The sequence below is a fragment of the Sciurus vulgaris genome (assembly GCF_902686455.1).
Source record: "Sciurus vulgaris genome assembly, chromosome: 2".
Lineage (NCBI taxonomy): Eukaryota > Metazoa > Chordata > Mammalia > Rodentia > Sciuridae > Sciurus > Sciurus vulgaris.
The window spans coordinates 16046828-16064810 of NC_136462.1; the positions used below are offsets into that span (position 1 = coordinate 16046828).

General features: G+C 45.9%; 1 protein-coding gene across 8 annotated transcripts in view; it reads left to right on the top strand.

The window, feature by feature from the left end:
* Positions 1 to 17983, top strand: part of FOXN3 (forkhead box N3) — a 403349-nt gene that overhangs the window by 166664 nt on the left and 218702 nt on the right. For all 8 annotated transcript variants that reach the window (XM_079129282.1, XM_079129288.1, XM_079129289.1 and 5 more), the window contains one exon: positions 688 to 1244. In XM_079129282.1, the coding sequence (XP_078985408.1) occupies positions 702 to 1244 (543 nt within the window). In that variant the 5' untranslated portion in view covers positions 688 to 701. The remainder of the gene's footprint in view (positions 1 to 687; positions 1245 to 17983) is intronic.

Sequence of the window (17983 nt, forward strand, 5' to 3'; positions counted from 1 at the left end):
GATGATCTTTATATGGAAATGGCTGAACTCAATCTGGAACCATTGGCCTTAATTTATACGTATTTTTTAGCTGGGGGCAGCAGCTGCACACCTATTATCTCAGCTAATCTGGCTAATCTGGGCATCATAGGGAGATCCCATCTCAAAAACATAATAAAATAAATGCCATAGGTATTTTCCTTTTTTTTTTTTTTTTAAGATAAACAATGAGACTGGTTGCACAAAGCTATAGGAGTTTTCCTTTGTACTTATTTTGTCGTTTATCACGAAGCTCAAAAGAATTTTATATACTATGTCTTCAAGTATTACAGAGAAACCAGGACACCAAGTAATAATTGATTTCCCCCTGGTCATGGTGAAAGTCTTCGTAGATCTAGGGAGATGGTGAAATTTCTCATTCTTTTTATGATTTACTTGCACGTTAAAGATGGTGTAATTATTTTCAGTTATGTTAAGGAATATTGGGTTACCATGCTATTTAAACAGTGGACTGATTTTTCTTGCTAGTGTTGTCTCTGTGTGGTGGGTTTGTGGGTTTGTGTGGCTCAGTGTGGGAGTCATAAAGTGGGGTCCTTATGTAGCTGGGACCTTGAGAGGAGGCTCGGTGGGCTGGGGGAGGATTAGGCCCGTGCTGCCTTTGTGATTTGAGTTTCACTAATGCATTTGTCTTTGCTTTCTTTCTCCCAGGAGCCTTCACGTAAATGGGTCCAGTCATGCCTGCCAGTAAGAAGCCAGAAAGCTCAGGAATTAGTGTGTCCAGTGGACTGAGTCAGTGTTACCGGGGCAGTGGTTTCTCCAAGGCCCTTCAGGAAGACGATGACCTCGACTTTTCTCTGCCTGACATCAGATTAGAAGAGGGGACCATGGAAGATGAAGAGCTGACCAACCTGAACTGGCTGCATGAGAGCAAGAACTTGCTGAAGAGCTTTGGGGAGTCGGTCCTCAGGAGTGTCAGCCCCGTCCAGGACCTGGACGACGACACCCCTCCATCCCCAGCCCACTCTGACATGCCCTACGATGCCAGGCAGAACCCCAACTGCAAGCCCCCCTACTCCTTTAGCTGCCTCATATTTATGGCCATTGAGGACTCTCCAACCAAGCGCCTGCCAGTGAAGGATATCTACAACTGGATCTTGGAACATTTTCCGTATTTTGCGAATGCACCTACTGGGTGGAAAAACTCCGTGAGACATAATTTGTCATTGAATAAGTGTTTTAAGAAAGTGGACAAAGAGAGGAGTCAGGTAAGGCTCTTGTGTCTGGAAACAGTTTATTGCATATTTTTCTCCACCAAAAATGAACTTATATCCACCACATGCCCAGCTCAGCATGACTTTTAAAACAGTTGAATTCTGACTTTAAATTCTTAGCTTGCGTTTCATGGTTGGCTAAAAGAAGACGATTTTAATAAGTTGCTTTACTTGTGTGTTAAGGAATATAATAGGTGCACCAGAGATAGGAGCTCTGGAAAGCAGTGTTTCCACGGTTAAAATAAATTGCCAGAAAAAGCTCCATCCACAGAGTGTTCTCATCACTGTGTTTTCCAGTCTTGGTGTCCTGCTGTTCATGCACATTCAAGTTCTGGTGCAGGACTGCCTTGCACGGGGCCTGTGGCTAGGCAGGGTTCGGGTCCTTGTGTCTTAAAACATGTTTCTGTTTGATTTTGAGCCTGAGGATATTCTTCTTGTCTTTGACGTGGAAGAATTTGTATGAGGAGGTGGGACAGCCATGGTTCTCCTGGCTCGGACTGGTTGTGTGTGTCCACATGCTGCTCACCCAGAGTGCATGTTCCAGGCGGGTGGGGTGGGGGTGGTGTCTGGGAGGAGGAAGGGTGGCCACCAAGTAGCCTGACTCCGATGGGATGGAGTGTGCGGATGTGCACGTTCACGTCTTCTGGGCTCTCCTTCTGCAGGTCCTTATTTTTAAGTAGCTATAATACCCAGCGTGCCAGTTTAAATGAAGACGTCCCAGGTCAGTGAAGCCCTCTCTCGTCCTCAGGCATCTACTTCTTCCCTTTCTTTTTTTTTTCCTTTTTGAGTAGGGATTGAACCCAGGTACACTCTACCTCTCAGCTACATCTCCAGTACTTGTTACTCTTTTACTTGGAGACTAATTCTTGCTAAGTTGCCTAGACTGGTCTTGGACTTGGCAATCCTCCTGCCTCAGCCTTCTGAGTGACTGGTATTACAGGTATGTGCCATGGAGCTCAGCTCCTTCCCTCCATTTCTCAGATCGGCCATTTGGAGACTGACCTTTGGACTCAGCTCTGTCGAGTGCTTCAAGATATTCTAGAAATTTAAGAGATTCATTGCGCCCCGGTAAAGACCCAGGCTATGAAACTAAAAGCTTCTGAATAGGCGGGTCCTTGTGATAAAAAAGGAAAGGTCTGAGCAAGCAATCTAGACTTAGACTTTAGAGAAGGAAGTGCCTGCCCATCAGGATCCCAGAGGCTGTCACCGATAAAGTAGTGGAGAGGACTTGTAGTTTGATGTAAAGGATTCTGCAGGTTACAGCATGCCTGCATCTGTTTGCCATAATGCTGGTGCACATAAAAGTAACCCAGCAAACACACAGTCTGAAATGTTAAATGCCAACTCCACCTTGAGCTGTCAGACTGTGAGGATTATTCATCCTGGAGCCCTGGGAGTGGCAAGCTGGTCTTAGGCGGTAGGTGTGACAGCTCACCTGGAGGAACTCCCATATTCTCCCACCCTCTCCCTGCCGCGCACTGGATTCTGGGAGTCATGTTTGGTGGGGGGGTGATGGGTGTCAGTCTGGATAAATGCAGATAGGGTTTGTTGAAAGGGAGTGGTTTTAAGGACTTGAGATCGTTAATCTCGTGAATGTTGAGTACTGGCTTCCTAGCCTTGCTGACCTGTATTAACATGTTTCTGATCAGTTTTGTGGTTAGGAGTTTGTTCCCAGCATTGGTGATACTCTGAGAACAAGGCTAGAGTTGTGAGTTTTTCCTCTTTTCTCCCTTTTCTCTGGTTACCCAGGGGTCAGATGGTGGCTGCTGAGAGGCATGACTACCAGGTTTGCTCAGGTAACCCAGGTATGCTCAGGTGTAGCCAGGTACTTCCAGGGTACTGGCCCTAGGTGGTTCACTTGGGGTTTTTTCCTGGGCTTGCTGAGTAAAAGGAAAGGTATTCCCCCTGATTGTTTGCTTGGTGAGAGCCCATTTGGCTATTCAGGTACATTTGTTTTTTTTCCAGGAAATTTTACTTGGTGGTGGTTCCTCCCCCAGTAAAGTTCCACCTCAACACAAATGACTAAATGTATTCTCAGATGTTGGTGGGAAATACATTGATGAAAATGAACATCAAAGCCTTGCAAATTACTTGCACCAAGTTGGGTATTCCCTTTTTCTTTAAGTGGAGAACTTCGTTAAGCTTGGCATAGCAGTGAGAAGGGGGGATCCTGTGTGATCTGTCCCTGAGGGCTCGCAACACAAACCCTGCTGAACAACTGTTTGGCTGGGCTGTTGGAGTAGGAAGGTACTAGATTTCATCAGAATCTCTGGTGGTGTTTAAAAACAATGATCATTGCTCAGGGGGAAATGGAGAGTTTGAGTGTGAGGCAGGTTGTGGAAAATTGGTAGTAGAGATAAGCTTTGTGGGCGTTTCTGATGTGTAGCCAGGTCTGAGAATCCCTGAACCAGAGGTCCTCCTGGCTTCTCTTCAATGATCAGGTTGCTTTAAGAACATTTTCTCTTGAAGAAATCAAGGAAAAATAGACAGTTTTGCATCTTTTTTTTTTTTTTTTTTTTTTTTGTACCAGGGATTGAACTCAGGGGCACTTCACACCCAGCCCTATTTTGTATTCAGAGACAGGGTCTCACTGAGTTGCTTAGCGCCTCGCCATTGCTGAAGCTGGCTTTGAACTCTTGATCCTCCTGCCTCAGCCTCCCAGGCTGCAGGGATTACAGGCGGGCAACACCACACCTGGCTTGCTTCCGTATTTTTTTTTTTTTTTTAATCTCTGAAAAGACTTCAAAAGATAGTTTTATTTTTACCTTTTAATCATGGACATTTTCAAACATACACAGAAGTAGAGTGTGTAGCGTGACTGTCGGGTGACCCACATCCAGATCCAATGGTTAACAAGGATCCACCTGGCTTCGTTCATTTTTGTTGCTGCTGCTGAAGTCTTCTAAAGCAAATTCTAGATCTTATGTCATTTTTTCAATGTATTTTAGTGTGTGTATAAATAATTGATAACTTCTTGGACAGTCGCATTGCCTGCGTCCCCCGAGCAGAATTACCTATTCTCTGATGTCACCTAATACGAGGCCCATATTCAGATATCCCTGATTGTTTGCAAAATGTTTGTTAAATTAGGGTCCAGATGTGGTTTATGAGTTGCCCTGAGTTGCCACATGTACTTAAGGTTTTCAATGGCCAGCACTTCTGTGCCCTGTTCCCATCCATGCCCTTGGTAAAGACACCCATCCCTTGGCCTCGGGATTTCATTGAACTGGCTTCTCTAACCCTTCCAGTGGAAGTAAACCCTAAAGTCTGGGTCTACTGACTTCTGGGTCCTTCTTTCCCCGAGAGCGTCATGTACAGATGGTGTCATGTCTGTACTGAAACCTGGTTGCTGCGGCTCCAGGGATGCTGAGGTTGAGCCCTGGGTTCGTATGACGTCAGCCCTTCTTGACTCTTAAAGTTCCATGTCCACCTCTCATCTTATGGTTTCACCTGTTGATGCGCTTTGCCGAAATCAATCAAGGCTGTTTTAAAGTGCGGGATTATGTTTTCTGCTTTCTAAATATAGGTCTTAGTTTGGAATGTAAGGTACCAACCTCTTAGGCTACTCATAAATGAGAAATAAAATGCAGTTATTTTTTATACACTGAATTATAATGGCTCAGCTATGTGTGTTTCTTTTCTGTGTTTTTTTCTTTACTTCCCCTCTTGCCACACTAACAGAAAACGTTATTGTCATCTGAAGTTTGGTAAAGGAAACTCTGTACAAAAATATGTTTATTATACGCAGGGACAAGTGCTTTGAATATGTTTTTAGCTTATAAACATAGGCAGCTTGGCTGAAAGAGGGCTGAACTGGAAGCAGGACTCTAGGTTCTAGTTTCGGTGCTGGAGGTACCTGCTCATCTTGGGGCTTCAGTTTCCTCATCTGTAGAAGCAGAGGAGTTGGTAGCTGCTCAAGTTTTTTTTTTTTTTTTTTTTTTTTTTTTTGGTACTGGATTGAACTCAGGGACACTTGACCACTGAGCCACATCCCCAGCTCTATTTTGTATTTTATTTAGAGACAGGGTCTCACTGATTTGCTTAGCACCTTGCCATTGCTGAGGTTGGCTTTGAACTTGTGATCCTCTTGCCTCAGCCTCCCAAGCTACTGGGATTACAAGTGTGCGCCACCACACCCAGCTGCTCAGGGTTTTAACCTGGGTGTCTAAGTGTCAAAGGCTGTGGCGACTGACCACCTGGAATCATTGGCAACAATGCACACGACAGTGTTATTATGTTTTTCTAAGGAGAGGACCCTAAGGTTTTGTTTGCTTAGTTTAGATTCTTTTTCTTTTTCTTTCTTTTTTTTTTTTTGCTTGGGGTTGAACCCAGGGCTCATACATGTTAGGCCAAAGCACTCTACCTCTGAGCTGAGGAAGGTCCCCATCCGTTTTTAAATTTTGAGACAGGGTCTTGCTAAGTCACCCGGGTTGGCCTTGATCTTGTGATCCTCCTGCCTCAGCCTCAGTTGTTGGGATGGCAGGCGTGCACTATGTGCCCTGACCACTTTCTTCCTAGGGCCTCTGACTGACCTCTGGCTTTCTGTAACAGCAATGGGCCCGCGTGGTAGAGTAGGTCCTGTTGGTTTCCTTCCCACACTAGGTGAGGAGTTAAGCTCTGAGTGGTTAAGTGACTTTCTGGAGGCCACACAGCAAGTAAGTGGAAGAATGGGCATTCCCCCTAATTCCTGCCTGTTGCACAGGTGTTGGAGTTTACCTTCGGTTTAGTGGTTGGTCATCAGAGGTGATCTCTGTGTACTTCTCCAAGTGTGCTGTGAATCTGGGCTATAGGGGAGTAAGGTACCTCAAGTAGATGCCAAATGAACTCTGGAGGTGCAGGATGAACAGGAGATATAGGGAACAAATAGAGATACAGTAAACACGGAGAATAGCCTCTACTGTTGAGATGGAGCCAAATTTTGTCTTGGTCAATAGGTGCAAAGCACGCGGATGCCTTCGGGGCTCCTGGTTTTCAGACTCTGTCCCAGGCCCCTGCCTTGCAGGATCCCACCCATATTGGGTGTTCTACCATTATTAGGCCCTTGTTGTTTTATATTTTGAGACAAATTCTACGTTGCATAGCTTGGTTTTGAACTTGGAATCTTCCTGTCTTAGCCTCTGGAGTTGCTGGGATTACATGCTCTGCCATGCCCGGCATTCAAAGGCAGTTTTGAAAATGAGGTGGCACCTGGCGACTGTGCCCCCATTTGTGCAGTGGCCTCTAAGTCCCTCCTCTTGGAATCTAGAGCATATCCGTTTCCTGTGACACTGGTCAACATACTTGTCTAAATTGGCAATCATTTTAGAAAGGAGACAACTGATTTTTGTTTTTCTTTTTTTGGATAAACAGTTCTCTTTGAAAGACAGTTCAGTCTGTCCCTGATGGGTGAATTCCTAAGAATCGGGGCAATGTCGTCCGACTGTGCAAAGATCTGATGAGGTATAGAAGATGCTTCTGTGGTCCTGGGGTCAGGGACAGCCCTGTGCCTTACACAGTGTCAGAGGCTGCTGTGCCAGAAAGTGGCCTCTTGTTCACCTATAGTGCCCAGTGCCCAGTGGGTGGGCTGCTTTCTGTAATCTGTGTCCACTGGGTCACCTTAGAAGACTTGAGTCTTTAACAAGGACTCTGCTGGGCCTGAAATAAATAGACCCCTATGTCACACGCCCTGGAATAGGAAGCTTTTCATGCCCGCTTCCTCTGGGATCCCAAGAAGTCATTGCACCTCCTTGCCTGTGTTCCTGGCCCATCCTGCCCACAGGCTCCTCCTAGACCCTGCCCCTTCCTGATCCTGCCAGGCATCGGATGCCTTGGTTGGGGGCACATCTCTCTTGTCTTGCTCTTGTCTACTGATTATTGCTTGTCTGCACATTTATTCATTCAAAAAGCTTTTTGAAGTCCCTGCTATACTAAGTGCTAAAAGGATACAAAATTGTATTGTGCCTGCTGCCTGTGGAGCCCCCTGCCCAGTGCGTTGTTCCCACGGCCTCCTAGCTGGTGGACTGTCTCCAGCAAAAGCCCTCCCTCCAGTACTCTGATCCCCTTTTTTAGTCCGTTCCCTGTCTCATTGCTTTTCTGCAGTGACTTCCTAGGAAGATGCTGGTGAACTTGATAAGGATCTCTACAAGGTGTCTGGACCAGTACCCCATAAGCGCACGTGTCAGTGTCTCCCCCTCCCCCCGGCTGTTGAGGACTGGTGTGTTCTTTTTGGCAGAGATTTGTGGCATCTAAGTAGTTCTACCAGATGCCTCTTCATCAACGCTGCCTGCAGATCCAACCAACAAATTGTTTTCTGAACCTTCCCTGTTGAGCTGAGGCGGCACTGGGGTTTCTCTTTGAAATCACTTTAGCTGCAGGGTAATCTTTGCAGTAAATGATATAGGAAGCTGGCACACTGACCTCCTATTTTTCAAACAGGAGGTCATAGGTTTTGCTTTTTGCACAAGTCATGTATTTGAATGAATCCATCCTCTTTCTTTTTTCTTGCAGTGCTGGGGAAGGAGCCCAGACCTTGCATATCTTACACAGACTGTACCCCTGAGCCACACCCCAGCCCTTAATTCACTCCCTTTCTTTCTTTTTTTGGGGGGAGGGGCACTTGGAGTACTGGGGATTGAACTCAGGGTACTTGACCACTGAGCCACATGCCCAGCCCTATTTTGCATTTGATAGAGACAGGGTCTCACTGAGTTGCTCAGTGCCTTGCTTTTGCTGAGGCTGGCTTTGAACTCATGATCCTCGTGCCTTAGCTTCCAGAGCCACTGGGATTACAGGAATCCACTCCCTTTCTGAGCCCTACCCAGGTCATCTGAATGGTCTCTCTTTTTTTTTTTTAAATGTGTTCTAATGAGTTATCCATGACAGTGGAATACATTTTGACACATTGTACACACATGGAACACAACTTCCTCCTCTGGCTGACATGGTGCAGAGTCACCCCTGTAGTGTAATCAAACATCTGTACAGGGTGACAACGTCTCTCATTCCATCATCCTTCCTGTTCCCACTCCCCTTCCCCACCCGTCACTCCCCTCTGCACAATCCAAAGTCCCTCCCACCTCCCACCACCATGGATCAGCATCCACTTATCAGAGAAAACATTCAGCTTTCAGTTTTTTGGGTTTGGCTTATTTTGCTTAGCATGATATGCTCCAGTTCTATCCAGTTACCCGCAAATGCCATCATTTCATTCTTTTAAGACTGAGTAATATTCCATTGTGTATATGTATCACATTTTCTTTATCCATTCACCTGTTGAAGGGCAACTACGTTGGTTCCATAGTTGAGTTAGTGTGAATTGAGCTGCTGTAAGCATTGATGTAACTGTGTCACTGTAGTATGCTGATTTTAAGTCCTTTGGTTCTAAACCAAGGAGTAGGATAACTCGGTCAAATAGTGGTTCCATTCCAGATTTTCTGAGGAATCTCCATACTGCTTTCCAGAGTGGTTGCACCAATTTGCAGTCCCACCAGTATGAGTGTACCTATTCCCCACATCCTTGCCAACACTTATTGTTGCTTGTTTTCTTGATGATTACCATTCTGACTGGAGCAAGATGAAATCTTAGCATAGTTTTGATTTACATTTCTCTAATTGCTTGAGATGATGAACATTTTTTCATGTGTTTGTTGATCAGTTGTATTTCTGTAAAGTGTCAGTTCCTTAGCCCATTTACTGATTGGGTTATTCAATTTTGTTGTTGTTGTTGTTTTTTGGTGTTACATCTTAATGCCTTAAGTGTTGGCAAGATAATGGAAGTTTCATATTTTATGGAAAATTCTACCACTGTTTGAAACAAGATGAATATAGATATTTTAAAGGTAATATAGTGTTTATGTTGATGCCACCTTGTTTACTAGAGAGGTCTTTGTTCACAGGTTTTGGTTTCATCAGGTTTAACTTATTTGCTGCCAACTAGCTCTGTAAGGCTGGAGACCTTGGTCATATTCGTTACTTCATACTGGATTTCATTTTTAGACTGTGGCCTTTATTGTAATGCCTTCATGTTAATAGGCCATTGGTATCTTGGTAGCTGCCATTTTGGGAACTTCAGGGGTCCTCGGTGTATTTGATTTTTCAGTAGAATTATTTGAGGATATCGAAGTTAAAGTAAAAAGTGAGATTCTGTTCTTGCATTAGGAGTTTGCATTCCAAGGAAACAGGAAACATAATACAAAAAAAAAAAAAAAAAAAAAGTATAAATGGTAGGTCAGACGTGGTGCACGCTTGTAATCCCAGCAACTTGGGAGGCTGACGCAGGAGGATCATAAGTTCAAAGCCAGCCTCAGCAACTCAGTGAGACCCTGTCTCTAAATAAATGCAAAAAAGGGCTGGGGACGTGACCCAGTGGTTAATCGCCCCTGAGTTCAATCCTTGGTTACCTCCCCCCCATTAAAAGGTAAATCACCATAAGTACCAGATGTGTGCCTGATCATCGAGTGACCAGTGTCTTCTGAAGTGAGCATGGTGGCTTTCCCTCCCAAGGGAGGGGCATTCGAGGCTGAGATAAAACATGGTGGGCAATTTTTTTAGTTTTTTCCCCCCTTGGTGCTGGGACTTTACCTAGGACCTTGGGTATCCAATGTGCAAGTTCTGGGTTCTTCTTATAGAAGGGGAGACCCTGAGTAAATTGTGCCCAGGGCGTTGTTTGGGTGTGGGAATGAGACTCCCAAGAATGGATTAGTTAGGAAGAGGCTTGACTGGTTTGTCATAGAAAGTCCAGAGAGTACTGATTCCTCACAAGCTGCAAGTGAGGAATTGAGCCGAGATCCCGTCTCTGGTCTTTCTGCTCTGCCGGCTTTGGTGCATTGCTGGTTTCCATTCTCAAGTCTCTTCTTGGCCCACAGTGGCTTCACCTGGCCTGTTCTCATTTTAGATAGCAGGAAGGGGTAGGCAGGGAAAGACCAAGGTGGGGTCCTGCCCAGATAGTAAGGTGAAGGGGCTTTCCCAGAAACCCAACACTCTGCTTGTATGTCATTGGCTAAAATCAATCATATGATCTCTTTTAGCAACAAGGCAGGCTGGGAAATGTAGTCATAGCTGGGTTCACTGCAACCCCAAATTCAGTTTGGTTCTGTTACTAAGTAAGCATGAGGTTTTCTTTCTTTCTTTTTCTTTATGATTCTGGGGATTGAACTCAGGACCTACACTGAACTACATTCCCAGCCCTTTTTCTTTTGAGACAGGGTCTTGTTAAATTGCCCAGGCTGGCCTCTAACTTGTGATCCTCCTGCTTCAGCCTCCTGAGTTACATGCACCACCACACCTGGCTAAGCACGGGATATTCTGCCACAGAGGTCTAGATGCTTATGAGACCTGTGTTGGCAAACCCAAGTAATGTGGTAGAATAGTACCAGAGACAAGGAAAGAAATGGTGTTTGAGAAGTTATGTCAATCAGAAAGGGACTTGGTGGAAGAGTGAGGATGCTGAATGGAAAACTTTAAACTGCCCTGGTAACTTAAGTAAAGCAGAGATGCTGACCCATTTTCTAAACATTCCAGTTAACCAGCATTTTGCTTCAAGATATTCTGGTTAAATTGCATTTAATATCTTCAAAAGCAATAGCTTGATAGAGGTGAAGATGTAGTCTGTGCCAAGTATGATAAGAAGAAAAGCAAGGCAGTAAATGGTTGAAGATGGAGAGTAGCATCTAAAGTTATTCTTTTAGTAATAACTCGATGGTTCGCTGTGTAAGATTACAGACAGTTCTGAGAACAGAACGAGGGCTTTGATTTTGAGAGTGTGCCTGCCTGTTTGAGTACCTTCACTGTGAACTCAGCAGGAGGCGGTGGATACAGGCAGAGGGTGGTGCTGCTTCTCGGGGGAGTGGTTCTCTGGGTCCCCTTGCTTCCCTTCCTTCACGCTCACAGGGTGTGCTGTGTCCTCTGGGCCCCATCAGGCTTGGGTTCAGTGCTTCCTTCCATTTACAGGAGCTCTACGAAGTGCCTTCTGGAAGCCCGTGACTGTCCTCTGGGGACTAGACTGATAAGTGACTTAGCTAATGCCATTAGACAGAAAACACCCAGCTAGCACAACATTTGCATGTACTTTGTGTTTAGAGGGAAAGGCCAAGTCATGTGAATGCTGACTCTGATCACGGCTCTAGTGCAGGGAAAGAAATCTGGGAGTCCGAGTCCCGGCTGCCTGGCATGGTGCTGGGCCACGGAGTCACCTAAGCACTTCTGGAATACTTTGCTGCCCGCCAGGTCCTTTGAGTCTTCCACAGATGCAATTCTGAAGCGAGAGCCGGCATCCACAGCTGTGCTTTTGAGGCCTGATAGAATACTTAGTTTGCAAAGTAAAAATATAGATTCTGCTCTTGCAGATTAATTAATGGATTAATACGTGGTGCTGAAGATTGAACCTAGGGCCTCATGCATGCCTCACATGCCTTGCCTCGGTCATTTTAGGTTTTTTTTCCTTTCTTTTCCTGGCACTGGGTATTAAACCCAGGGCACTTTACCACCGAGTCACATCCCCAGCCATTTCTATTTTTTAGTTTGAGATGGTCTTGCTAAGCTGCAGAGGCTGGCCTTCAACTTACAGTTCTTCTGCCTCGGCCTCCTGTGATGCTGGATTGCAGGCGTATGTCACCGCACTTGGCAAGTCTGTCATTTTAGCAGTGGTTCCTTCATGATACGCATGTTCCTGGAGGGCCAGATGCTGTTCTGGGCGCTGGAGATTAAGTGGTAACCTGTCAGGGTCACTGGATGATCTGGATTATCCACAGGGTGGGACTGGGTGAGGAGGAGGTGATGTGAAACAGCGGGTCCATCTATGAACAGATAGTAATATATACGGTGAAGAAAATTAAACAGGTGGGAAGGAGAGTGGGGCTCTTCTTAGAGGAGTTGACTGGGCTGTGTCTTAAATGGCAAGAGGAATGCAGCTGTGCAAAGATCTGGGCAGAAAGGACAGTAAGAGCCAAGGCCCTGGAGGTGGCCATGGCCCCAAATGTCCAAGGAACAGAAATAAGGCCCATAGGAAATACATTAGAAATGGGAGAATGAGATGCGCCAAGGTTGGGTTTTTGTTTTTGTTTTGTTTGATACTGGGGATTAAACCCAGGGGTGCTTTACCACTGAGCCACATCCCCAGCCCTTTTTATTTTGAGACAGGGTCTTGCTGAGTTGCTTAGAGCCTCACTAAGTTGCTGAGTCTGGCCTTGGACATGTGATCCTCCTGCCTCAGTTTCCCAGGTAGCTGATTGCAGATGTGCGCCACTACGCCCGGCTGAGATACGTAAGGGGAGCAGAGGGGGAAGCAGCTTTCTGTGGCTTGTGCCATAAGAAATAATGAAAACGAAGCTGGCTTGGTCCAGAATCGGGTTGCAGATGAAGATGTTTGGACAAATTTGGGTTGGGAGGTGGGAGAGGAGTTCTAACAAAAATTGTCTTCCCACTATGTTAAATTTGAGGTTTTTTTTTTTTTTTTCCTTCTTTTAAACATCTAAGTGGAACCTACAGGTAGAAAGTTTGATAGATGAGTTTTAAGTGCGATGGAGAAGTTGGGGCAGAGGCCAAAAGGTGGGACACGTTAGTGCACAGGTATGGTTGAAGAAAGAGAGTTTCGGGATTGCCTCTCCTTGAGAAACAAGGTGAAGTCAAACCTCTGTCTCACCTCTTCACTTTTGTAGCCAGGATGCAACTTCAGAATGTGTTCAGGGCAGTTACCTCTCTGATAGGGTGAGAGAGTTGCACTCCAGCAAACATCCCATTTAGCAAAGTCCCTACCCCAGGACTTCTGCCATTTCCCTGCCATCTGGTCCCTGGCTGGAGAGAGGAATTTTTCTTGTATATGTGTCTCCATGGCAACGCGTTTGCAGTTGATATGGAAAGTAAGCAGTTGCCTTAGCAACAGAGTTACTGATGTGGTAGCTCTCCTGCTTTCAGGGAATGGATAAGCTGACCCAACTAGATGCGTCTTGTGGAGCTGCACACATGGGCCCTGCCGGGGTAGAATCAGTCCAGCTTTAAAAGGGATTGCCACCCCTCCCCCTTCCAGAGGAAGGGCTTACAGCAGTAATAAATCAGACCTAAGTAGTTGCTGTTGGTTGAAATAGAGTATGAGAGGGTCCTCCTGGGGGATCGTTTCTAGCTTAGCCTGAGGGACAGCGTTATAGTCAGGGCATATTTAGTTGCAAGGAAAAGAAAGCCGCCCCCGTTGGTTTAAGTAGAAGAGCACTTGTTCCAGGCACATCATAGTCCAGCAGGCCAGTGATGAAGAGCCAGAAAGCACATCTCAGGTCTCCAGATATTGCTTCCCGTCCCTCTGTGGCCCTATGGACGCCTGTTCCTGCCTTTCTCTGGACATGTGTTCCAGTCTCCTCCCTGCACCTGGCTTCCTCCATTTGCTTTTGGTTTCTGCCACTGTCACTTCCTGTGCTGGATGTAGGTGCTGACCCCTGTGATCCCTGACTGTCCCAGGGTCCAGTGACACCCACACCATCATCTCTGTCCAGCGCCAACCTAGGCACTTGGGTTTCTTCTCTTCCTGAGTCGCGTGTTCATCCCTGGGCAAAACGGGGGCAGGTTCCCCAGGTCAGATTAGCTGCTGGGACCATCCCTTCCTCGGGGTGGGGCTGAGGCTTGGCCCAAATCATATCTCAGCACGGTTATTTCTGTGGTGCCTTTCATCTCTAAAAGCCATTTTAGAACTGAAAAGAAAAACAATCAGGAAGTTTTGAGGATGTTTTTTTCTTTGCACGTCTTTAGTGTATTTCTCACAGGCAATAGGGATTAGCATGTCAGGGAACTTGGAGACTGTCCTGGACATCCCTTCTGCTTCTTTCTCCTGTTCACCATGTTTTGATCTTTCTTTTATTCATTTCCATAGATTTGGGGTGGCAGTCCCCAAACAAGCAACCTTTGTCTTTAGTGGCTACTATTCCTGCTGGCTGCCTTCAAGGCGCCTGTGATTGCAGGGTTGACCGAGTACCAGAAATTAGGAACTCTAGCTCCCTGAGCCAGACAGAAATAAATGCCAGCTGTCTAACACAGGTTGGCCTAATTTTCAAGATCAAGAGATTGGCTAGGGCTGGGGATATAGCTCGGTTGGTAGAGTGCTTGCCTTGCAAGCACAAGGCCCTGGGTTCAAATCCCCAGCTCCGCAAAAAAAAAAAGAGAGAGATTGGATAATGGTTCTTGGTACCAGTGTATCCCAGTCCATGTGTCGACATTGATATTTTCAAAACAGGGCAAACTGTAATTATGCTGGAGACTGGAGATATAAAGAGATCACACTGCTCTGGTAGAAGAGATGGGGCAGAAATTAAAACAGACCAGGAAGACTACAAAGGGGCATTTACTGATTGTCAGGGAATTGACCAGTGGCCAGAATGAATGGGCTTCTCCAGAGGAGAAGATGATCCCTAAGGGCTAGCAGGGTCACTGGAGCACTGCTAGGTAGGAGGCCGAGTTTCACCAGCTGGATGGTCAGCATGGTCAGGACCAGGGATGGTGACAGGGAAGGAGGAGGTCCCTTAGGCCATTAGAGTTGGCTTGGACACAGAGGAGGGAGTAGATATTATGGATTACTGATGTTTTCACAGGGCCTGTTTGGAACTGTGCGAACATTTACATCCACAGCCTTAGAGCTTCCTGACAACTGTAAAGTAGACAGCATGTATTTTTACAGATGAGGAAACTGAGGCCCAGAGAAGTTTAATGACTTGCTGAGGGGCTACAGCCAGATATGGAGCCTGTGCCTGTGACTTTTTTGCTTTTCCCTCTTCCCAGTTGACTGAGCAGAGGTTCCTGTGGAGTAGAGAGGGAAATATCAGGGAGGCAGACTGGAATGCCAAGGATCCATGAGTTGGCTCCAAAGGCTGCAGGGGAGCCTTTAGACATTCCTCTTTTTCGGTACCAGGGATTGAACCCAGGGGTGCTTAACCACTGAGCCACATCCCTGCCCTTTTTTATATTTTATCTAGATTTTTGTTTTCTTTCTTTCTTTCTTTCTTTTTTTTTTTTTTTTTTTTTTGGTGGTGGGGATTGAACCCAGGGCCTTGTGCATGCCAGGCAAGCACTCTACCCCTGAGCCACATCCCCAACCTTATATTTTATCTAGAGACAGGATCCCACTAAGTGGATCAGGGTCTCGCTAAGTTGCTGAGACTGGCTTTGAACTTGGCAGCCCTCCTGCCTGGGCCTGCAAGGCATTGGGATTACAGGTATGTACCACCTTAGACATTTGTGAGCACAGGCATGACATGCAGGGTACAGGGCAGGTGATTCCTCCTGACGCCCTAGAGGTCTTTGCAGCCGCCCCTTCTCCGTGGCAGAAGCCTCCTGCCTCCTCCAGCCTCCGCTTTACTGCCTCCCCTCAGGCCCCTTTACAGTGCACCAGAAGGATAATTTAACACAGATGTGTTTTAGCATAGACCTATGGTACTTCCTAGTCCCTGGACTAATGTGTCTCCAAATGTGACCCTTACCACCACCAATTTTAGAATAATCTCCAGTTTTTATGAGAAATCAGATTTCAGGGCCTTAATCTGGACTTAGTGCAAGAGAATTTCTGGTGGGGCTGTCTGGAAATCTGCATTTTAGCAGGCTCCCCAGATGATTCATCTTTACACCCAACACTGAGAAACCAGTTTTATAGGACGAAGAACAAACTCTTTCGCAGGGATCTCTTTCTCACTTTTTATTTTTTAATTAAAATTTGTTCGTGGTGTTGGAATCTGAACCCATGACTTCTTACATGCCCAGCGAATGCCCTTCCACTGAGCCATATTCCCAGCCCCATCTCTCACTTTTTATTATGGAAAATGTCAGTGGTACAGTATAATGAACTACAATGGAGAATGTAGCATCACAGGCATATACAGTGTATGAAGTTCAAGGTAGAGGTCACTGGAGTCCACCGTGTAGCATTAACAAGTAGCCCGTCTTGTTTCATCCTGTTTGCCTCCCAGCCCTCCTTCCTTACCTCCTGCTTTACTTTCAAGTCAATCCCAAGAATCATATCATTGTATTAGAATGTATCTCTAAGACAGAAGAACTTTTAAAGATACATATATACACACATGTACAGTAGAGAGCATTGATGATACTAACCAGAGATTAGCCTGGATTCCTAATCATCCAAAATCCAGTTGGTGACAGAATTTATCCGACTGTTTAGCAAAATAGAGTGTGAGTAAGCTGGGCATGGTGGCACATGCCTGTGATGCCCGTGATTCTGGAGGCCGAGGCAGGAGGATCATAGGTTCAAGGCTAGCCTGGGCATCTTAGTGAGACCCTGTCCCAAAATAAAAAAATGAAAATGACCAGGATGTAGCTCAGTGTTAGAGCACCCCTGGGTTTAGTCCTAGGGATTGATTGGTTTGTTCAAATTAGAATCCAGAGAAAGTCTGTCTACTTCATTTGATTAATATGTCTGTTCATCTCTTTTCAACCTGGACTCTTTGACTCTTCCTTTTCCTGTTTTTTCCCCTGACTATTTAAAGGAAGCTGTGTTCCTCTCCTCTCTCTCCAGTGGTCAGTCAGATGCTGCAACCCTTCAGCTGTGGCCCAGGCTTCCCTGTTGGCTCACATGGCCACATGGCTGGCTTTCACTTGCATATGCTGTTCCCTCTGCCTGGATGCTGTCCCTCTGGATGCTGCATATCAATTTGGAAGATCCAGCCAACGTGTACCTCTGGAAAATCTTTCCCAAGCCATTCCAAATTTTAAATTTTTAGGGCTGGGCACATAGCTGTGTGTGCCTGTCTTGCATCCAGGAGGCCCTGGGTTCATTCCCTAGTACAGAAAAAAATGAGCAACAAAAATTAAACAGCCGAATCTGAATCTCTGTTCCGCAGACACCGTGTCTGTTAGTTTATAATGCTTATTTTGCAGTGGAACTCTCTCTTTAGTGTCTGTCCACCCAGCGTTTTGCATTTCCCAGTCCTGAGACTGAGAATAGGGAACTTGGGCCTTACCCATTTTGTGTCCCCTGCTGCCTGGCAAATCATAGGGACTTAGGAGATATCTTATGATCTAATGGGCAGGCCATAAGCCACCCGCTCACATACTTAATATAGTGGAGTTGGGCTGTAAAGCACTGTTTTGGAGCATGTTAAGTTGGACTATTTCTGGGATCCCAGCTCCCTGTAGAGCAGCTTCCTCCAACAGAGGACTCTGCCTCCTAAACTGTTTGCATTCCATCCCAAGACTGCGAGTTGTGCAGATGAGCCTCCTCCTACCTTTGCCGGCTTCTCCTGGCTGCCATTGCTACCACCCCCTGCCGGCACAGAACAGAGGTCTCAGCATCGCAGCACTGAGCAAGGAGGACTTTACAGTTAGGGTAACAAGAGGCCGTTCCAAAGATTCCAGGCAAGAGACTGGCCCCTGCCCTGTAGAAATTACTTAATTGTAGCTGATGCCCCAAATCTGTCACTTTGTTAAAGTGAACTTAAGTATATAGTAGATGCAAATGGAGTTCTCTAAAACAGTTCGGTGTGTGGTTTTTTTTGTTTGTTTGTTTTTTTGTTTTTGTTTTTTTTTGGTATTGGGTATTGAACTCAGGTTGTTTTGTCATTGAGCTGCATCCTCAGCCCTTTATTTTATTTTATTTTTTATTTTGAGACAGCGTCTTGCTGCGTTGCTAAGGCTGGCCTCAAACTTGTGATCCTCCTGCCTCAGTTGCTTGAGGTGCTGGGATTACAGGTGTGTGCTTCTGTGACTGGTCACTGGGGTCCTAGAAGATGAAGTAGTTGATTGGTGGAAGAGTTTGTGGTTCAAGAAGTGTA